The sequence below is a fragment of the Cryptomeria japonica genome, chromosome 6, assembly GCF_030272615.1.
Source record: "Cryptomeria japonica chromosome 6, Sugi_1.0, whole genome shotgun sequence".
Taxonomy (NCBI): domain Eukaryota; kingdom Viridiplantae; phylum Streptophyta; class Pinopsida; order Cupressales; family Cupressaceae; genus Cryptomeria; species Cryptomeria japonica.
The window spans coordinates 653,972,161-653,994,173 of record NC_081410.1 but is presented as its reverse complement, the minus strand read 5'-3'; the positions used below and the strand labels follow the sequence as shown (position 1 = coordinate 653,994,173).

General features: G+C 37.7%; 1 protein-coding gene across 1 annotated transcript in view; it reads right to left on the bottom strand.

Annotated features, from left to right (window-relative positions):
- Positions 1-690: 690 nt before the first annotated feature.
- Positions 691-22,013, bottom strand: part of LOC131033193 (uncharacterized) — a 33,029-nt gene continuing 11,706 nt past the window's right edge. The window contains exon 2 of the mRNA XM_057964338.2: positions 691-1,119. Within this exon, the coding sequence (XP_057820321.2) occupies positions 975-1,119 (145 nt within the window). The 3' untranslated portion in view covers positions 691-974. The remainder of the gene's footprint in view (positions 1,120-22,013) is intronic.

The window sequence follows — 22,013 nt, the reverse complement described above, 5'->3', positions numbered from 1 at the left end:
AAGTGAAATTTAAATATCAAGCAAAGATTTTCCAAGAAAACTCGACTTACTCAAGGAATTTTGAGCAAATTCAATTTTAAAACATGGATTTTCTATGGAAATTACAACTTCAACATGGATTTTCAAAGGGAAAATCGACCTTGATGTGGATTTCATGAAAGGAATCACGATTTTGTTATGGATTTTTCAAAGGAAATTCACTCTAGACTTAAATTTTCCATGGAATTTCACCCTTGAGATGGATTTTGGGCACATTTGAATTTTGTCTAAGGATTTTAAAGTCGTTCTTAGAATTTTTCCTTATTTCCCTTTCTTGTCGAGATCGGAAATCTGACCTCGACAAGAATTTTTTCTTGTAATTTCATCCTCAAGTTTTAGAATTTCTCTTTTATTCTCATCTTTCAATTCTTCCAAGTTTCAAGTATTCATTTTTCAAAAGCGCAATTTCATAACTTTCATCCTTGTCTCCTATGCTTACACAAGACTTTTCTTCTACAAGTTCATCCCTTGACTCACACCTAGATTTGAGAAAACGAAACCCTTCTCATTCTAAAGCCGGAGACTATGAAATCATTGTCAAACCTAAACTAAACAAAGCAAAACACTAAGCTATCAAGCAAAAAAGAGGGGTCCCCATTTGTAATGGGGCATGTGTGTTTACAACACAACAGATAGTACATCAAGCTAGTGTAATAAATATTGATTATAAAGATACACTGTTGAAGTTGATGACAACTATTAAATGTATATGTTTCTCCTATGATACTCAGGGAAAAGTAGATACGCAAGATTAAGGTTTCCCATCATGCAGTATTTTAATGACCACACATTAATTGAAATTTTACAAATGAAATACTTAATGCAAGTAAACCTTTCCCTCACCCTCTCTCTTTCTCCAAACATACAAAATATAGAGGATCTTTAAAGATATTTCAATTTTCAATGTTCGGGATGATGTCTACCTAGCTTGGGAGCTAATCCAACACACCAGATATATAAGCCTCTACTCTTGCAAGAGGATTATTTTCTCTCAAGATACGAAATCCTCTATCAATACAAGCATCCATGTATTCAGCTTTCCAAGCCTCTCTCAGCTCTGCAGAGTCAGCATGCCATTGCCTACAAAAAAAAAATCAGGAATCAATGTATAGTCTAAAACATTGATCAAATGTTCTAATCTTCCAACATATAAATTTTAAAACATGTACATGTTTCATTCTAGAAAACCCTATGAATAAGTAATTGCATACATACAAATGAGAGCAACTGTCAAGAGTTGAAATTTTATAGATCCAAAAAAAGAAGAGTAAAACCGAGTTCCCATCTTAGTAGTATTATCATTATATTATCAAGCCAACGAACATTACATTGTAGAATGGCTTATTATGTAAGTCAAAGAATGAAGCAACTATTCCTATTTAGGTACAAACTCCCAACAACCTACAACCTATGTGAAACAAATTACAACAACGTGCTAATGATAGCACAATAATAACAAATATATAATGCTAAGATATATTCTACAATGCTAACATTAATCTATATTAATCTAATATCTCCCTGTTGTGACGTAATCAGACATCGCCCCATTGCAAATGGGGACCCCCTTGTTTTTGCTTTTTAGGGTAGCGTTTTGGCATCTTGGGTTTTGTCTCTGGTCTCTCACCTTCACAAATGAGTAGTTCTTCAAATTTGGAGGAGTCATCAAATCAATAAGGAGAAAAAATGATCAAAAGAGCATTTTGATGCTACAGATGTGCTCAAGCTGGTTGAAGGAGTAAAAACACAATTTTCCGAGATCAATTCTGACAACTTCCTATTTTTAGGAAAAAAAAAATTCCTACTTTTTCTAAAAATAGAAAGTTTTGTTTTTGGCATTTTGGGGCCAATCTAGGAGCCTGCTTTTCCGTCCTGCTTTTTTCTAAATATAGAAAGTTGATTTTTTTTACTTTTTTGGGACTGTAGGTAGTTTCTGAGTCAGAAGAAATGTCGGGCCAATTCATTGTGAGGAATGCTAATGGAAGATCACAAGAAAAATGGCTAAGAATGAAATTTGAAAAATTCCTATGTTCCTTGGAAAAATTCCTTGTTTCCTTGAAAAAATTCCTTGTTGCCATGGAAAATTCCTTGTTGCGCATATAGTCCGCCTACGAATCAAGGAATTTCCTCAACAAAGCATGAAGTCCACCCTAATTTCCATGGAAAATTCCTTGTCCAAATAGCAAGTCCGCCCAAGGTGAGGATAAAAAAATTTGGCTAAAGTGGTGATGGATTGGAAAAATAAAAATTGGCCAAAGTGTTGATGGATTGGAGGAAAAAATTCAAATCAAGATGAAGTTCGCCAATAAGAGAAACTTCTAGAAGAAAACACAAGAGTTCGCCTTCTTTATAAACATGAGCATCGGCATTTCTTTTTCTCACAAGTCACGTTTCAAGGCTGGAAGTTGAAGCTTAGGAAATAATTTCTTAAAACCTCAAGGCAAATTTCGAAGTAAATTGCAAGTACAAGGCAATTTCTAGGAAAGTATCAGATCAATTTCCGCACACGGAGGCAAAGTTGAAGTGATTCCTTAAAGCAATTTAAGGAATTTCATCAAAATTCTCAGGTTTACTAAGGATTGAAGACAGATTTTCATTCAGAATTCCAATTTCTTTCAGCCTTCGGGACAACTTTCAGTTTGAATTTCAAATTTTCCAGACTTGGGTGGGACCTTTTCGTCTCAAATTCTTCGAATTTCACTTAAGATCAATGTTGCTTTTTTATGCTTTTTACAGTTTTGGAGGCAGAAAATTTCATAATCAGACTTAATTTTAATTTTCAAAATTTCACTAAGTCTGATTTTCAGTCTGATTTTGAGAATTTCATAAGTTAAATCAGAATTATCCTTTGAAATTCCATCAAACTTTGCACTCCGGGTTGGGAACAAACATCAAACCCCTTTTTTTTAACTTAGGAATTTTTCATGTATCTCAGGTGATAGATGACAGCTCAAGGAGGGATTTCCAGAAAGACACAAAAGAAGTTCGATAACAAGGGACGACAATTGGTCCAAGATTGTGACAAAGTGGAAGAAGGTTGGAGATACCAACCTTGGCCATGTGGACCTTGATGACTTCAAGAAAAGAAGGCAAAGAAATATTCCTTAATCCATAAATAAAGATGAAGATTGATGGTGCCAAAATTGAATAAACAATGAAAGCAATCCAAGACAAGGTCTTTGTCACAATCTCCAATGTGCTTGAGTAGGAAATAGTTTGAGGCAAGGACATGGATGTAGAGAACCTGAAGGCCAAAGTTTAGAGCAACTTCTTCACTTCTACAAATCCAATCCAGAAGCAACATTTTAGCAAGGCATCCTCATTTCTATCCATTGAGGATGGTTTTCGAAAACTGATAAGATGGACTTAATGGAATACACGATCAACATTATGCCAAGTGTCCTAATGTAAGAGCTTGACCCCATAGTGACCAAGTTCATTGAATTTGCTACCAAAGGAAAGGATAAGGAACGCCATCTTCTAGAAGAAAGTTGGATTTAATAGTTGTTTATTTCTCATCGGTCCATTTTGGATAACTATTGTAGCTTGCCTTATTTGGAGTTTAATGTTTTAATCTTGGCCGTTGATCTTAGACCAATCTGGGTCGTTGCTTTGTAATGGGGTGCCTACATAAACCCTCCTCTTTTCATTTATTAGGGAGAGATTTCGGAGAAATTGTTGCAGTGATACTTCTTAAGTAATAGACATAATTCATTGTTCAAAATGTTGGTGAATCTTTGTCTACTTTACAAGTTAGCATGGTTTCTTGGCTCTCATTAGAATAGATTTTATTTCCAAGTTAATAGATTGAATGAAGGATTTGGTAAAATTACTTAACATGGAGTTGATGTGTTCATACTTTTTATAGTTGGATGATTCTCAATTATTTTGCAAAGTTAGCCTAAACAAGTAAACGAAAACTAAGCTTCTACTACTATATTCATTGTCCAATATGTTGGTGAATATAAGTGATATGAAAATCTTTTGAATTCCCTAGAAGATAGCACCACTCTTGTGCAGTTGTTGAATTTGGTGAAACAAAAATTGGTTTAAATTCCACTTTTGCAGTTTTTGTCTCCAAAGTTCACAGGATTAGCTTAAGATTAGAATTATCTTCCTAAACCCTCACCCTTTTTTCCTTTTTTCCAAGTCTTAGTACAAGTAGGATTGGAAAGAGCTTATTGCAAAATCATTCCAAAAAAGAAGAAACTTACAAGTGTTGGCAATCAACAGAATCCTTAGATTGATTTACTCCTCTAATAATTATGTAAGTCCCCCTTGAGATTACCAACAAATCGCAACGAACCAAGACTATCTGTACGCATTAGGGAACCTTGGAGTCATCTTTGTGATCACATAGTTTAGTTGTTTAGCATATAAAAGATTTCGATCAAGAGAGAAAAGGATATATCTGGATATTTTATTCTATGTTGAATGTGCATAAAAATACCACCAACACTCCCCTAATGACTAAACCAGATATAATTCCAAGTTTATCTATGAACATGACAAATTATCTTTACCAAGTGGTTTAGTCATTATGTCTGCAATCTAGTCCTTTGTAGGACAATGATAAAGACAAATGTCTTCATTATCAACCAACTGGCAAATGTAATGATGATAAACCTTAATATGCTTAGTCTTGGCATGCTAGACCGGGTTTTTCACCATCTTGAGAACACTTTAGCTGTCACAAAAATGTGAGATCAGTGCAGTTTGATCCAACTGAATATCAACCAATACCCTTTTTGTTAGACAGTTCAAATAACCGGAAGACAACTGAGAGGGGGGGTGAATTAGTTGTCTCAGATTACCGGAACCTTAAGCAATTAAAACTTTAATACCGGAACCTGTTGATGTGTTTTTTGTACACATGCGAACACAGAATAAAATACCTAAAGGTACCTTATCCTCTCTTGAACAAAGTTTCCCGACTGCTGAAGATCTCGCCGAAGGATCAATCGAGGCAACTCCAAGGTTCTTGTATGTAGGGTCTCTACGTGTAGATAAGCTCTTCGTGGTATGATGTGATTTTGCTGGAATCACAAGGGGACTTACATTTGACTGCCTGAGCGTTTGATTTGCTTTGGATACTGCTGGAACGTGAGATTTTACTGGTCCTAGATTTTGAAAAAAAGGAAAAAGGAGAAGGGTTGAAATGGGATCTATTTCTAATACTAAGAATGTAAGAGCAATGAATGACCTTTGATGAAATTCTAACTAAGTCTTGCTTTGACATCCCAGGACCATCTCCACAAGGTTAGTGCGATCTTCTGAGGAAAGCTTTATGATGTTCAGATCACCGCTACAGGCATGGACACCATCAGGCTAATGCATATCAATGAAGAAGCGATAATTGAAGTTAAGCTTAAGCTGAATGATTCCAGTTGACTACACAAGGCAAGTCTGCAATCAACAAACTGCTAGTAGTATGGATATACAAATTTCACCATCGATCATACACATTTATTCCACTCATCTAATAACATGAAATCAAATTTGAGAAGTATAGAGACCATGCAAATTGTTGAATCGACCCATAGAATTCACCATTTCTTCAATGAAGTTTACAAGTCCTTTACAACAACATCTTGGCAACAATCTTTGCCTTCTCTTTCTATTCTACTCTAACTATTTCCTACTCTCTGACTATTCAGTACTATCTATTCTCTATTAACCTTTACAAATGAGGAGCCAAAGCTTATATAGAGAAACCCTTTACAAATAGACGGCTTTGATTGATTTAGAATCAATGGCTAGGATTACAAGATAGAAACCCTAATTAGGGTTTGTTACAACAAACTTCCTTAGCCGATTAGAAAATTACATTCCAAGGGTGAGGACCAATAAGAAAGGGGTAGGTGCCTCGAAGTTTGTGTCATCCCCGATGAGTCAAGTACATTGAATCTGGACACGCTGAGGTGGACCAATCCAACTAGAGGAATGATGACTGGGATGCCACCTTGTCTGACATTTGTAACTTGGTTGATGTTGAATTTGATGATGCTGAGAAGCTAACTTTGATTAACTCTTCTGAGACTATCTGCTTCTTCAATGGACCCTTGCACTGACCTTATTTGATTCTCCTTTGTCTTTGACGTGATGGATGGGTGGTGTACCTTTCCTTGAAATGCTGGCAACGTCTTTCATTGTCATCTTGCGGTTCCTTAGTGTGGCAAAGTGAAGGTTCTGGAGGTAGCTGGCAATTCCTTGAACACCCTGAGTCTTCCCTTTTGCCTGTGGAACGTCCTTGACGATGGTGGACTGGAAGAGGTCGTCCTTGATGATGCTGGACTAGAATTGGTCGTCCTGGATGATGCTGGACTGGAAGAGGTCATCCTTGCCCTGGCCTGGTTTTTTCCATCTGCAAAATAAACCAAAAGGTGATTAAGTACATATGACATGTCCATTTCAACAAAGCATTTTCCACCTTAAATCATCAACAAGAAGACTTTAAATAAAGTTCGCTCAAAATCCTTCCCAGGGACAAGCCCTATAAGAATTTCGCCTTGGACCCTTTGGAAGGGTCAAGAGCGAATTTTGCATTTTGCCCAATTTAGACCTCTTTTCAACAGTATCTCACAACTAGCTCTTCCCCTGGCCCAAACAAGGTGAAAAATAGGAGTTTCAAAAGATTTCGCCTTGGACCCTCTGGAAGGGTCAGGAGCGAATTTTGCATTCCAGGATAATTCTATCACTTGTTTACTCCAAAATTCCTCCCAAGGCAAACATATGATAGCTTTCCTTCCCCCAAAGCCCAAGGATCCATGCTTTGACCTTTATCATGAGCAAGTTAGGTGAAATTGAGGATTTCGCCCTAGACCCTTTAAAAGGGTCAGGAGCGAATTTCTTCATCATGGACAAAACACTCACTTCTTTCACTCACAACCCCTTCTAAGACATGCTTGTGGCAATCTTTAAGCCCAATCTACCTTGATCATTGTCTTGGTCTAGCACAAATTTGGAAGAAAAAGGATATTTGGTGAATTTCGCCCTGGACCCTTTGGAAGGGTCAGGAGCGAAATTCACGATTTGCTTGTTTTCCTTCACCAAGGTCTATCTTTTTCACTTTCTATACTTGGACTCTTATCCTTGAATCCTTCTCCCATGTTTGCAACATTTTGTTTGACTTCAAAATGACCAGAAAAGAGAATTTCACTAGAAATCATGGCCAAGGACAGGACCTATAATGGATTTCGCCCTGGACCCTCTAGAAGGGTCAGGAGAGAAATTCATGTCCTAGCTCAAAATCATCATTGTTGATGGCAAAAAATCAACTCCAAGGCATGCCTAGGGATCCGTCTAAGCTCTATTCATCTTTATCCATGCTTAGCTTGACACAAAATGAAAGGAAAAGGTGGATTTTAGGAATTTCGCTCTGGACTCTTTGGAAGGGTCAAGAGCGAAATTCTTGTTTTTAGCATATTCCTTCATTCTTTCAACTCCAATTCACCTCCAAGACCAAGGAACAAGGTTTTAAGCCCAAACAAGGTAAAAAATAAGGTTAATAAAGAATTTCTCTCTAGAACCTTTGGAAGGGTCAGGAGTGAAATTTCATTCTTGGACAAAAACCCTCACATTTCAATGCTTCCGATCACTTCCTTAGGCAAGAACATGTCCAAACTTTCACAATATGCCTTAGAAACTAAGATCCTGGTCTAAACAAAGAAGAAATGGGTGCCATCTAGGAATTTCGCTCTAGACCCTTTGGAAGGGTCAGGAGCGAAATTCATCCTTTAGGGAAAAAATCTTCATTTTTTCATGCGTCCAACCACCTTTCAAGGCAAGAACACCAAAAGTTAACCAAACCAAGGAAAAAAATGAGGTTTACAAGGATTTTCGCTCTGGACCCTTTGGAAGGGTCAGGAGCAAAAATCATGTTCTAGGCCAAAATCCTTCACATTTTCACATTCCATCACTTCAAAACTAGAATGTTGGTCTAAACAAGGGAGAAAATGAGGTTTATAAGGATTTTCGCTATGGACCCTTTGGAAGGGTTAGGAGCGAAAATCATCCTTGGGCTCAAATCCTGACTTCATTTTCACATTTCTTCACTCCAAATAAGTGTTTTGCCTTCACAAATGCCTGGGAATGAGCTAGTTCATGACTTTGGGCAATGTAGAATGTCTTATGGAGAATTTCGCTCTGGACCCTTTGGAAGGGTCAGGAGCGAAATTTGACATTTTGGTCTCTCCGTCAGGATTCATGTATGGAATATAACATTTAAGTATAAGTGATACTTTAAGTTATATTCCATATATACTGTCAGGATGTTTGAGAGTGGTTTCAGACCTCCATGAGTTATAATGCAAAATCTAGTTTTTGGAGGATTCTTCAGTTTTCCAGACTTAGTCAAATTTCAGGATCAGGAAGACATTCCAGACTAAGCCAAATTTCAGGGCATTTGAAGATCCAGGATGACATTCCAGACTTCATCACTCACCAACTTGACCTAGCTCAGACCTTCGAGGATGATACTCACTCACCAAGCAAGACACAATTAGCAACAAGAGCAAAACCAGGCCCTAAGGAAGACTCTCAAAGAAACCCTAATTCTGGGGCCCCGTGGACTCACCCTGGCTCAAGCAGAGCCTGCCATCCTAGTGATCCCCCTGGCGACACTCAAAATGCAAAGGCTAACAGACAAAACCCTAAAAACCTAGAAAGCAAAGCCCAGAAAGCAAAAAAGCAGGGGTCCCCATTTGCGATGGGGCGATGTGTGAATACATCACAACAGAAACCAAAACATCAATATCGGAATGCAGTTAAACCAATTAGGCATAAGCAATAATCACAAAATAAATACCATCCACATGACACCAAGATTTATACGCGGAAACCCGGTAAAGGGAAAAAACACAGTGGGAAGCCTACCCACAGTTAGATAATACTTTTGCAGTAAGTATGTGAATTACAATTGAGGGGCCTGCACTTGCAAGAAGGCCAACAGCCTAGAGCGCACTGCTCATCACAAAAAGAGTCTCACTGACTACATAGAAATCCAGACTACAATCCGGAGAAGTGTTTGAACTGCAAAGATAGCATCTCCTATACCTTAGTACAGTTTCGGTTAAGCTCCATACCGGAGGACTAAATCCTCTCACATAAACCCAATTCAATCTCCAATGATCAACCAAATCCTCTGCCTGAATGATATTACATTATTCGCACATTACATATCCATTTCCATACCTTGATCTTATCTACAATGAGATCTTACATCTATATATACAAACCCTCAACCATAAACAATCAGGTCGGCCACCAGACAATAAACCAATTACATAATTACAAAACATGTTGGCCTTAGACCAAACAAATAATATCCAACACATAAGACATCCTGGAAACACATCGAGAGGTCCAATCCACACGTTACATTAAGCCAGTCCATAACCTAGATCAACCGGGACCCAGTATAGGTCCTTACGCTAAAGCAATGATCTCCATCTGCCAAGTCTCGAACATGATCACCAACAACATCCTGAAACTCCACCAGAAGTTGCACCAACACCAATTATGCATATCATCAAAGATCTTCATCAAAAGCTTTGTCGGTGAAACCCTCGCCAGAACCAGAAGCCAAGCTTCTAAGCAAACAGGACAACATCCAATTACCAAACCAAAACCAAGTGACTGAATGTGAACATGAGTATCATGAATAAGCCAATTCCATAACCAAACCATATCGGCGCCTACCGGATCATGCCAGATCCAAAACAACCAGAAACTACTCATCCTACCGGGACTAGAAGGGTGTCAGTAAAGCATCCAAACAGCTAGTGTTGACATCAATGACAAAACATCAATGCAACACATAATCAATTCCACCAAATGGCCAACATTTTTAACCACACTGCCACACTATAAGAGTCACATAAAGACTCAAACTCCTATGATGACCTGCACAACCAAAAAATAGCCTTCTACAAGACAATAGCAAAAAATAAATTGCTTGATTATGGATTCAAAAATGATACAATGATCAAATGGATCGATGATAAATAATGTACAGGAAAGGCCTTGCTTTATTTGATGATAAATAATGTACAGGAAAGGCCTTGCTTATAAAGGCAAGGTAACAGAATAAGATAACATAAGATTATGACATGTGTCACAATCATATGTCATGAGATAAAAAAGTAAATAACCTAAAAGTGCGCTAAGATAACTAACAAGTGTGAATGGGACCTAAGAGGAAAACCAGTTAGATAATATACCCTATTCACACCAACACTCACAACTCGTACTAACTGTTGCTTTATTAACTGCTTAAATGGAAGATTAGGCAATTGTGTTCATAAGCTTGCTTTGCCAAGAAACCACTCTTGACCCAAAAGTGAAAATATAACCTATTGTGGACTTCTTGTATCAACTAATCCAACCGAAATAGAATCAATATATCCGATTAGCATGATGTCAATAGATTTCTCATATAGAATGCCAAAGTCAAGGGACCCTTTGACATATTGAAGGACTTGTTTTGCAGCATGCCAATGTTCCTCTTGAGTTTAGATATAAAATGAGAAAGACAATTGACTACCAAACATAGATTAGGTCTAGTTGCAAGATAAATCAAACTACCGAACAATTGTTGATACATTGTTTCATTGACTAGACATGAAATGTTGGTTGAGAGCTTGATCCCAACTTCCATAGGTATCGATGTAGGATTACATTTAGTCATTCAATTTTTTTCTAAACGAGATTTGGTATACTTAGTTTATGATACATTTTTTTTATGATTAGTTTGCCAAAATTCTACACCTAAAATATATTGAAGAAAGCTTAGATTTGTCATTTCCAAAATCAAACATATATCATATTTTACTATTTCAATTAAAATAGCACTACTTCCACTGATGGCAATATCATCAACAAAAACAATTAGGATCACTATGTCACCACCATTGATTTTCACAAAGTAGATTTAGAATAGCACTTTCAGAAACCTAAATCTCTAAGATATTGATCAACTTTTAAATACAAGGGTTGAGGAATCTACTTAAGTCCATACAAGGACTTGACCAACTTGCAAACCAAAAGTTCTTTGTCTAAACCTGAAAACCCTATGGTTGAATCATGTAGACCTAATCCTCCAATTCTCCATCCAAATTCAACAACAATTGAGATAACCAACCAAAAGGTTACCATTTTTACAATAGGAGCAAATGTCTCTTCATTGTCTATCCTTTCGCAACAAGACAAGATTTATACTTATCTAAAGAACCATCTAATTTACACTTTACTTCATAAATCCACTTGCAACCAGTGGATTTCTTTCCTAGGGGCAATTTTGACAATACCCAAGACATATTTTATATCAAGGCATTATATTCCCCCTTCATGGCAGCTTCCCATTCAGACTTCCCTTTGGGCTCTACAGATTTACTAGACTCGAATATTTGTGAAATTGCAAAAGTCAGCAAAATTTACCCACTCACCAACTTTCCCAAGTTGTTCCTAAAAGGTGTAAATAGACCTTCCATCATCTTTGACAACTAATCCTCCAAACATCATTCATTGTGATATAGTACTACTTTGGCCTCTTTTGTTGGCCCTCCTGATTGTATTGTGGAGACAGAGTATCACTCTCTTCTCCAACTGATCCCTCTCTAGAATATGATTTTTGTAATGTTTCTTGTTTGATGTCAACAACAAAAATTGTTCCAAAATCACAAGTAATTACTCATTCACTACTATCTATAGAATTAGATTAACTGACAAGAATGGTGCTTTCTCATCTACAATAACATCTCTATGTGATGTTCCCTTTTTTAATATTATGCTCATATTCTGATTTGTTTATTAATTTTCTAATTTTTTATGTAAAGCACCAACTGAAATAGTGAATCAATATTGAAACTAATCACTATAACTTGTTACCAAAAGCCTCAATTAACTCAAAACAATTTCAACTCCACACAAAATGCCACTAACCCAAATGAAAACAGCTGGTTATAGTCCAATATGAAAGGAACAGACAACTTATCTTCACCCTTATCATATAAATATATTCAGATCTGAATGGTTAGTCCTCACATTTTCAAGTGTGATGAGGATATGACCGAAAAAATAGATGAATTTACTCTCAATATCAACAATATTCAAGAATGAAACACTAAGGAAGTAAACTTGCATGGAACTCAGTTAAACATCTTCAAAAGGCAAAATAAACCAGACTTGAGCAAGATTACATCACTGATAATGACTGTTAAAAATCTGATTGCATGATTAAGCTAAGCGCTAGTAGCTGATTCTATTCAGATCCGAATCTTAAACAATCACACAAATCCACTAATGCTGATCCCACTACAAGAACCAGGAATGCATTTAATATGATGCCCAGATCAGACTTGAAATGATCATAGAAATTGCCAAGTGTGATGCTCATAATGGTACGACTACCCTTGGAGGAGTACAGCAGCAACAAAGGAATATACAGCTGGGCTATGGAAGGCTGTACAGCTGGTGTAGCACTGGCAACAGCCATAAATCAGTTCCAAACACCTGTATAAATGTTCAGATCTGCCACTCAACTAAAATTGCCACCCAAGGATGATCAAATATGCTCCTGAAATAGCTGATTTAAAGATAAGTACTGTAGTGACATTGTAGCACACTGCAGCTGCAACATGAAACCTTCAAAATGCTGGAATTTCAATTAGCCACTGTAGCGTCACTGTAGCATACATATAAACTTGAAACTTAGCCAAATATGTTGATTTGTTGATGTAAAACAATATGAATTGACACATGCAATTGATAAGTCCAAAAGCAATGTAAAATTGCCTCAAAGGATATGAGGGTTCTTGTCTTCAAAGCCAAACAACCAACAGTTTTCAACCTTGGATGCCTTAGATTAAGGAATTGCTCATTTCTGAAAATAGTATGCCAAAAGACAACTTGAATGATCCTGAAACGAGAGAATGTGCTCCATTTGTAGTTGACTTTTCCGGACTCTCCAATTATTTTATTTTTTTTCTCTCCAAGAATTAAAAATTCCTTTTTTATATTTATGTGTTTAAAAAACACTTTTTTTAATTTTAGCCCCAAAAACACAAGTGACTGAGTCCAACTTTAAAAAGATTATTAGATATTTTAATCCAAAAAAGGAGGCATGACACTCTATTAACCACAATTTTACCTGCAGAAACATCTAATTGTTTGTATACTTTGTATTGTTCACTGTATCCAACAAACATATATGGTTTGCTTTTTGCTTCTAAATTACTTCTCTTTTCTGTCGAAATGTGTGCAAAAGCAATAACAAAATCTCAAAAATCAGTTATAGAAGGTTTTATATCTAACCATGCTTCCTCAAGAATGGTATTTTGCAAATCTTTACACAAATTTCTATTAAGAATGTAGATTGTTGTACGTGCAGCCTCTGCCAAAACCCATATGGCACATTTCAACTGCACCACACACCTTGTCATCTCCATAACTGTCTTATTCCTCGTTTCGATAACTCCACTTTGTTGCGTAGTGTACGAAGTAGTATATTGTCAGTGGATACCTTCCTTTTTGCAAAACTCCTTGAATTGTTTCAAAGATGAACTCACCTCCATCCTCTAATCTGAGTGTCTTGACTTGTTTACTTGTTTGTTTTTCAACAAAAGATTTCCATGCCCCAGAGTTAGAAAAACACTTTGACTTATTCTTCAAAAATTAACCCACATTGTTCTAGACTAGCAACAAGAAATGCTTTGCACCAAACACTGTAGGAGTCTTTACAAGACCATGCAAATCAACATGTACTAAATCTAAAACCACTTTGGCTCGCCATACCTTATCAATATTAAATTGATGTCAACTTTGCCCATCTAACACCCAATCCATACATTCGGACTTTCCTGAATGAAATGGAAGCCCATCCACCAGATTAGTCTTACTGAGCATAGACAAATGCTAATAATTCAAGTGACCATACCCTTCATGCCAAAGTTTACCGGTATTCTCAGCTGCTCCAAGTGCACATATCAACCAATTCATACAATCCCTTTTCACCAATTCCAACAACAATCACTTTGTTATCTTGAAGTGCAGTTACCAAACATTTGTTTCCTTGAAACTTTATGCAGATTAGGATTATCGGTGATCTCGCTTACAGATAGTAAGTTTCTATTCATATCAAGGGCATACCAAACATTCTTTAATGTGTAATTTACACCATTATTCAATGTTACCCAAACAATCCCACATCTTTTTACAACATGAGTCCAACCATCACTTAAAAAAACAGATTCACTTCTCAAAAAAATTAACACACCAAGTTGTAGACTCAATAGATTGGTTATGTGATGCCACAAAAGCAAAGTCATCTATTGCTCCTTGTTCATCCTTAGAAACATTTGGATAACATGACTTATAGTTGCTTTTGACAATCTTTCTTTAATTGTCCTGGCTCTTTACAATAGTAGCAGTTCCACTTGAACCTTTGCATTGGCTTATTGCCCTTTGAAGATTCGCCTGATGAGCTAGTTGAAAACACACAGACAATACTGAAAGGGGGAGGGGTTGAATCAGTATTGTAAAACACAAGAGATTAAAACAAACATTCAAAGCACAGTCATAACACAAACACAGAATTTGCTGTGGAAAACCCTTTCAATTAAAAAACCACATCTTTTCAAAAGCTTTGATTACTAAAAATGGGCACCAATCCGCTGAGCACCAACTCAGTTTACATGACAGGTCAACAACCCCCTAAGAGCACCAACTCATACAGACAGAAGCTTCAACCTCTTATACACAATAGGAACTCTCAAATACAAGAACTTTTGAATAGGAATTACAATCTCTCTTGTATAGACAACCTGCAAACAGTCTGTACATTTGTAAACTTAAGAACCATCTTCACATTCCATACACAGTCAACTCAGAGATTCATGAACTACAGCAAATTAGCATCACATAAAATTTATTTCCTTCTTTCCTTTTCCTGGACCCAACACTTGACGAAACACCATGGTTTGAAGACATTGATTCATTGGTCCCCATGAGATCATATGTGAGATTGGTACCTTTAGATTTAAGATCTTTTGCCTTCTCACTTGCCCACCATTTTGAATATTCAATTATTGGTCTCATAAGGTCACTCAAGTCCGACCTTTCAAAATCTAACCAATTAACCAAGGCAAGGGACTCATTTCTTAGTTTGTCAAAGTGAGGCTGCTCAAACTCGGGATCCTCTTCAAGTTGATCTGCTACCCTAAATACTTCTGTTGCTCTAATCAAATTCAAGGGAAGTCTGGACCACAATCTCTTACTGATTTCAAAACTGTCAGCTGCATCAGCCCAATAGTCTTCGAGATCTAGTCTATGCTCGAATATTTCACCATCAACCCTTTTCATCTGGTGAAAAGGGTCAAAATGTGCTCTAGCCTTATACTGGAATAATGGATACCAAGCAAGCTCCTTTTCAACACTAGCAGCAACCTGTGACGATGGACATGTCTCCAATCCATTCCCAATGGTGAGAAAAGATGTCCTTGCCTTCTTTTGTTTCTCTCTCTGAATGATCACATAATTTTCCAGTTGCCTAACAACTTCAAGCAATACTACCCTGTTGATGGGATACATAGGTAACTTACAAGGAGATCCAGAGAATCCTTGAATTCTTAGATAAGTAAACTTGGGATGTTGGATGTACCAATGCCCGAATCTGCTGATAAAATCTCTAGATTCCTGAGAGAGCCTGTGATGTAGACCACCTTGGAGTGTCCTAGTAATGTGCATTAAGAATGCATCATTGACTCTTTTGAAGTGAAATTTTTCCTCTAAGTGCAACTGCAGGTAGCAATCATGGACAGCAAACTGAATTTCTTTATTTCCCACTTCCCCTTTGCAGGTGAGTCCTCTATATCTGTAGGTTCAAGCAAGAGAGTACACCAAATAGGAACTCATATAGAATGTCCTGTTTTTCTCTAAATCCTTCAGTTGGGCATCAGGATTATCACTTATAATCTTTGCCCAATCAATCATCTTCACTCTGGTGTTTATTTCATTGATGAAGTAGTACATCCAAGGCTCAAATGGCGCGCCTTGTGGACTACCCATGACCCTGTTTAGCAGAACAGAACTATCAAATCTCCAATATATTCCTTGAAATATGCTCTTATAAGATCTTTAGGTAACTTGGAAACACCTTTCCAAGGTTTTTCCAACCATTGATGGTTGATGTTGGCCTCATATTCTTCAATGTTGTCCTGGTATAGCCGTGTTGCTTCTTCCTTAGTCATGTAAACAGGGTTATGATACTCAGGGACGCGGAAAGCTTCCCTAATAAAAACATCCCTGACATTCGCCAAGACTCTCCCATCAAGTGCTATGATCTCTCAACTTATAGAATTATAGTGTTTAGAGCACTCCACTACTAACTCAACACACTGCATTGCTGGAAGGAAACCAGCAGCCTGTACAATTCCATTTCTCATCATCTTTCTGGCATTTGCGGTAGGCATCAAGTTGTCAAGGCCATACATTTGCTTCTTGAACTCCCTCAAGTTGATATGCCCCAGGTTCGTGTCTCCAACCAGCTTCCACTTAGACCTCATCTTGGATTCCAGAGGGGAATCGTTATCCACCAAAAACTTCATCCTAGCTACGAGATCTGCAAAATAATCAAACCAACTTAAGTTAAAATTTATACTTTTTAAGAGTAATTTGTGAGTTTGGTGGCTAAGTGGTTCGTATTTTCACTTTGCTCTCGACACTTAGTCATAAAAATGAAATTTTCACATGTAGGTATTCCGAGAATTCTGAAGAATATGTGAAAACCTAGAGAATATCAGATTCTGATTTTAAACTTGAACTCAGATTATAACTTGGAAGACTTCCTTCAACCTTGCTTGGATAGGCAGAAAATAAGAAAGAAGAAAGGAATAGTAAAATTAGCATGATCTTTCTTATTGAAAACTTGGATAAAACCTTTAGAATCTGCCAATAAAGAACTCAGAAAATTCAATAAATCTGCCTTCAAAACTGTTGTGACATATTCACACATCACCCCATTGCAAATGGGGACCCCTACTTTTTGCTTTCTAGGGTTAGTTTTCTTTGCTTGGTTGTCTGGTCTTGGCTTTTAGCCTTTGCATTGGAGAGTTGTCAGAGAGATCATTAGGATAGCAGGCTTTGCTTAAGTAAAAGGGATTGAGTCAGGTGGATCTCCTCAAGAGGTCAGGTCAATTTAGTGATTAGGGGTTATTTAAATCATTCCTAGGGTGTTTTTGTGTACTATTTGGTCGCACTTCAAGTTGCTAAATCAAACCTTGGTTGAATGCATAATGTCCTCCTAGGTCCCATCCCTTACATCAAGAACAGAGCAAATTCTCCTTAAGGAGTCTAGAATGTCATCCTGATCCTCAAATGTCCTAAAATTTGGCTAAGTCTGGAATGTCATCCTGAACCTGAAATTTGACTAAGTCTGGAAAATTGAAGAATCCTCCAAAAACTAGATTTTGCATTATAACTCCTGGAGGTTCGAAACCACTCTCAAACATCCTAACAATATATATGGAATATACTTAAAGTATAAGTGACATTTCCTTATACTTAAATGTTATATTCCATATATGGATCCTGACAGAGAGACTAAAGACAAATTTTGCTCCTGACCCTTCCAAAGGGTCCAGAGCGAATTTCCTAATATCTCCCTTCCTAGTCTTAATTTGCCTCATAAACCTTGTCCTTATGGCGTAGATGAGAGAGTATTGAGGTGTGAAACAAAGTGAAGTGATGAAAAGTAAGGAATTTGAGCATAATTGCAAATTTCGCTCCTAACCCTTCCAAAGGGTCCAGAGCAAAATTCCCCAAAATACCTATTTCTTCACTAAGGACATCAAACAATGGACATACATGGCAAGGAAAGGGATCAAGGGTTGAGTCTAAGGCAAAGCCAAGTGGAAGAGAAGTCAATTTGAGCCTAGAAGAGCAATTTCGCTCCTGACCCTTCCAAAGGGTCCAGAGCGAATTCCTCTATAAAACACTCCACCTTGACCCAAACTAGGAACTAGCTCATTCCGAGGCATTAGTGAAGGCAAAACACTCATTTGGATGAGGAAATGTGGGAAATGAAGTCAAAATTTGAGCACAAGGAGGAATTTCGCTCTTGACCCTTCCAAAGGGTCCAGAGCGAAATTCATATAAGACCCTATTTCTTCACAAAATCTTGAAGTGAATGCCAATTTGAATTAGATGATGATAGGGGGGACCTGAGAAGTTTATCCAAGCCAAGGAAGGGTAAAAAAAGGTGAGAAATGAGCTCAAGGAGGAATTTCACTCCTGACCCTTCCAAAGGGTCGAGAGCGAAATTCACATAACCCCTATATTGCTCCTTGTTATGGCTAAGTTTTGGACTTCAAGGCATGGTTGGAATGACTATGATGTGTTCTTGCCTTTGAAAGGTGAATTGAGACGATGGAGTGGTGAAAATTAATCTAAATCTAGGATTTCGCTCCTGACCCTTCCAAAGGGTCCAGAGCGAAATTCTCAATTTGACCCCCTTTTTTTGCCTAAGACATTGAAAAGACCTTGTTTTGAGCTAAGTGGATGGCAAATGGACTTGATTGTGGTGAGGCGAGGTGAGTTTGATCAAGTTTGAAGGTAAATTGAATGGAAGAAGTGTGAAATCAACCTAAATCTTGAATTTCGCTCCTGACCCTTCCAAAGGGTCTAGAGCGAAATTCCTAGAAGACACCCATTTCTTCCTTGATTAGACCAAGATCTTAGTTCCTTGGGCACATTTGGAAGAAGATTGACATGTTTTTGCCTTAGGAAGTGAATGAAGGTGAAAGAAATGAAGGATTTTGTCCAAGACATGGATTTCGCTCCTGACCCTTCCAAAGGGTCCAGAGCAAAATTCCTCAAAAACACCTTTTTTCCTTTGTGTGAAGTCAAAACCTTGGCTTTAATGGCATGGTTGAGGGTGGAGTGATGTATTCTTGCCTTTTGAGGTAGATTGGAGTTAAAGAAATGAAGAAATGAGCTCAAAATATGAATTTCGCTCCAGACCCTTCCAAAGGGTCCAGAGCGAAATTCCCAATCTCTTTTTTTTTCATCCAATTTTGTGTCAAGACAAACATTGACCAAGGTGATTGAGCTTGGAGATACCCCTAGGCATGCCTTTGAGTGGCTTATGAACACCAAAAATGAAGATTTTGAGCTAGAGCATGGATTTCGCTCCTAACCCTTCCAAAGGGTCCAGAGCGAAATCCTAAATAGGTCCTGTCCTTGGCCATGGTCTAGAGCGAATTTCTCCTTTCAGGCCTTCCTGAGAATCAAGCGAGTGTGGTCTTCATGAGAGAGGAATCCAAAGGTGAAAATCATGGCAAAGCAAGGTAAGAAGAAGGTAGAATTCAACCTAAAGGAAGAAAATCGCTCCTGACCCTTCCAAAGGGTCCAAAGCGAATTTCTTCACCAGACACTATTCCTTGCTCTAATCTACAAGCTAGTGCATTCCCAATCAATTTTGAAGCCCAAAGACTTGCTCTTAATGACTTAAGGGATGAAGAATGAAGCTAAATGAGGGAAAACAAGCAAATCATGAATTTCGCTCCTGACCCTTCCAAAGGGTCCAGAGCGAAATTCTCAAAATCACCTAATTTGCTCATGTTTAAGGCCAAGATATGGATTCCTAAGGTATTGGTGGAGAGAATACTAATATATTTTTACCTTGAGATGCAATTTGGAATAGGGAAGTGGTGGATTGATGTCTTAACCATGAAAATCACTCCTGACCCTTCCAAAGGGTCTACAAGGCCAAATCCTTTGAAATCCCTATTTTTCACCTTGTGTGAGCTAGGAAGGCAAGTTGCAAGGTCATGATGGCAAGAAGGTTTGAAGGTTATGTTTAGGATTGTGAAATGTTGAAAATAAGGTCTAATTGAGCAAAATAGCAAAAATCGCTCCTGACCCTTCCAAAGGATCCAGAGTGAAATTTCCTATAGGGCCTGTCCCTAGAGAGGATCCTAAGCGAATTCTATTTTGATGCCTTCTTATTAATGATTGAAGGTAAGAGATGCTATGATCGGGATAAATATATCATGTGTACTTAATCATCTTTTGGTTTGTTTTGCAGATGGAGGAGGATTAGGCCAAGACAAGGACGACCTATTCCAGTCCCATCATCATCAAGGACACTCCAAATGCATGGAGGAAGACTTCAAGTGTTCGAGAAAAGCATTGGGAGATTTCAAGTGTTCAAGGAGTTCTAAGCTATCCTCAAGGACTCCATTCTACCACATAAAGACCACAGGATGACAGAGAAGAATGACCTTACCAACACTTCAAGGCGAGGTATGCTACTGGAGAAAGAAAAACTTGACAGTAAGGAAGCCTCATTAGGCACATAGAGAATCAAGGAGTACATCATTCATCGCATCAAAAGACAGACGAGGATCGACCAAGACACAAACATCAGACAAGGTGGCATCCCAATCACTATTCCTCCAGTCGGATAGCTCCACCTCAGCATGTCTAGATTCAATGTACCTGATTCATCAGTGACGGCACAAACTTCGGTGTACCTACCCCTGCTTCCTATAGGTCCACACATTGAATGTAATTTTTTCATTGGCTAAGGAGTTTGTTATAACAAACCCTAATTAGGGTTTCCATCTTGTAATCCTAGCCATTGATTGTAAATCAATCAGAGCCATTGAATTGTAAAGAGCTCCCTATATAAGGCTTTAGCTCTTCATTTGTAAAGGTTAATAGTGGGTTAATAGTTAGGAATTAGCTAAAAGAGAGTTAGTGAATAGTCAGCAGATAGAATAGAAATTAGAGTAGATTAGGAGGACAAGGCAAGAAATTGTTGCCCTTGATTGTAAATAAACCCCATTTTCATTGAAATCATGGTGAAATGTGTCGTTTCTTTGCAATATGCATGGTCTCTTGTTGAATCTTCGTATTAGATGGTAAATAATTAGATTGAATGGAGAAAATTGTTGAATGCACTTGTGTGGAATCCGCCTAGCCCAAACCACTAGCCTCTTGCTGACTGTAAGTGCACCTTGCGTGGTCAACTGGCATAGAATGAACTTAATTTCAAGCCATTACACGTCTATTGTTCATGCATTATCTTGAATGGTGATCAGTATTTGATGGTGTATGATTTGAATCTATTTGAAGTATCCCTTAGAAGATCGCACTGAGTTGGTGTCGGGTTGTTCAATCTGATGGTGAGACCCAACCCAGTAGGACTCCACCTAGTCATTCATCCATCTTCTTACATTCTAGATTAGACTTTCTAAGCCTTTCATCTTTTGATATTTCTTTATCTCCCAGTTAGTAGATAGGACTTGTGATTCCAGCAAATCAAACACTCAGGTCATCAAACGTAAGTCCCCTTGTGATTCCAATAAATCACATCATACCACAAGAGCTTATCCACAAGTAGAGAACCTACATACAAGAACCTTGGAGTTGCCTCGATTGATCCTTCGGCGAAATCTTCAGCATTTGGGGAAACTTTGTTCAAGAGAGGATAATATACCTTGGTATTTTATTCCGTGTTCGCATGTGCATGAAAAACACATCAACAAAAACCAACTTCACCTTCGGTGGAATGAGAAGAAAAAGACAAGAAGATAGAAGGAACTTTCAAAAAACTCAGAAATTTCGATAGATCTGCCTCCTATCAGCTGGTTTATCTCCTAAATCTGTGTATGTTGTGGGAGAATAAGGTTGGAAATGACACTAAATGCTCTTAACTTCTCCAAAAATACGTTCAATCTGCAGAAATATCCTTCGAATACCCTTCAACCTGCAAGAATGTCTCTTAACCTTGCTCTCAACACTTGAAAGTTCGAACTCTTGTGTGTAAAAATGAAGGAGAGAATGTCTTATTTGTATTGAAGTCAAATTTCATAATTAGAAACATGCAGATCCTCTGCAAAATCTGTTTCCATTTTGATTTCAGTCTCAAATGTTTATGAAGAAAGTTTCTAATTCATTTTCAAGTTGCAGTCATC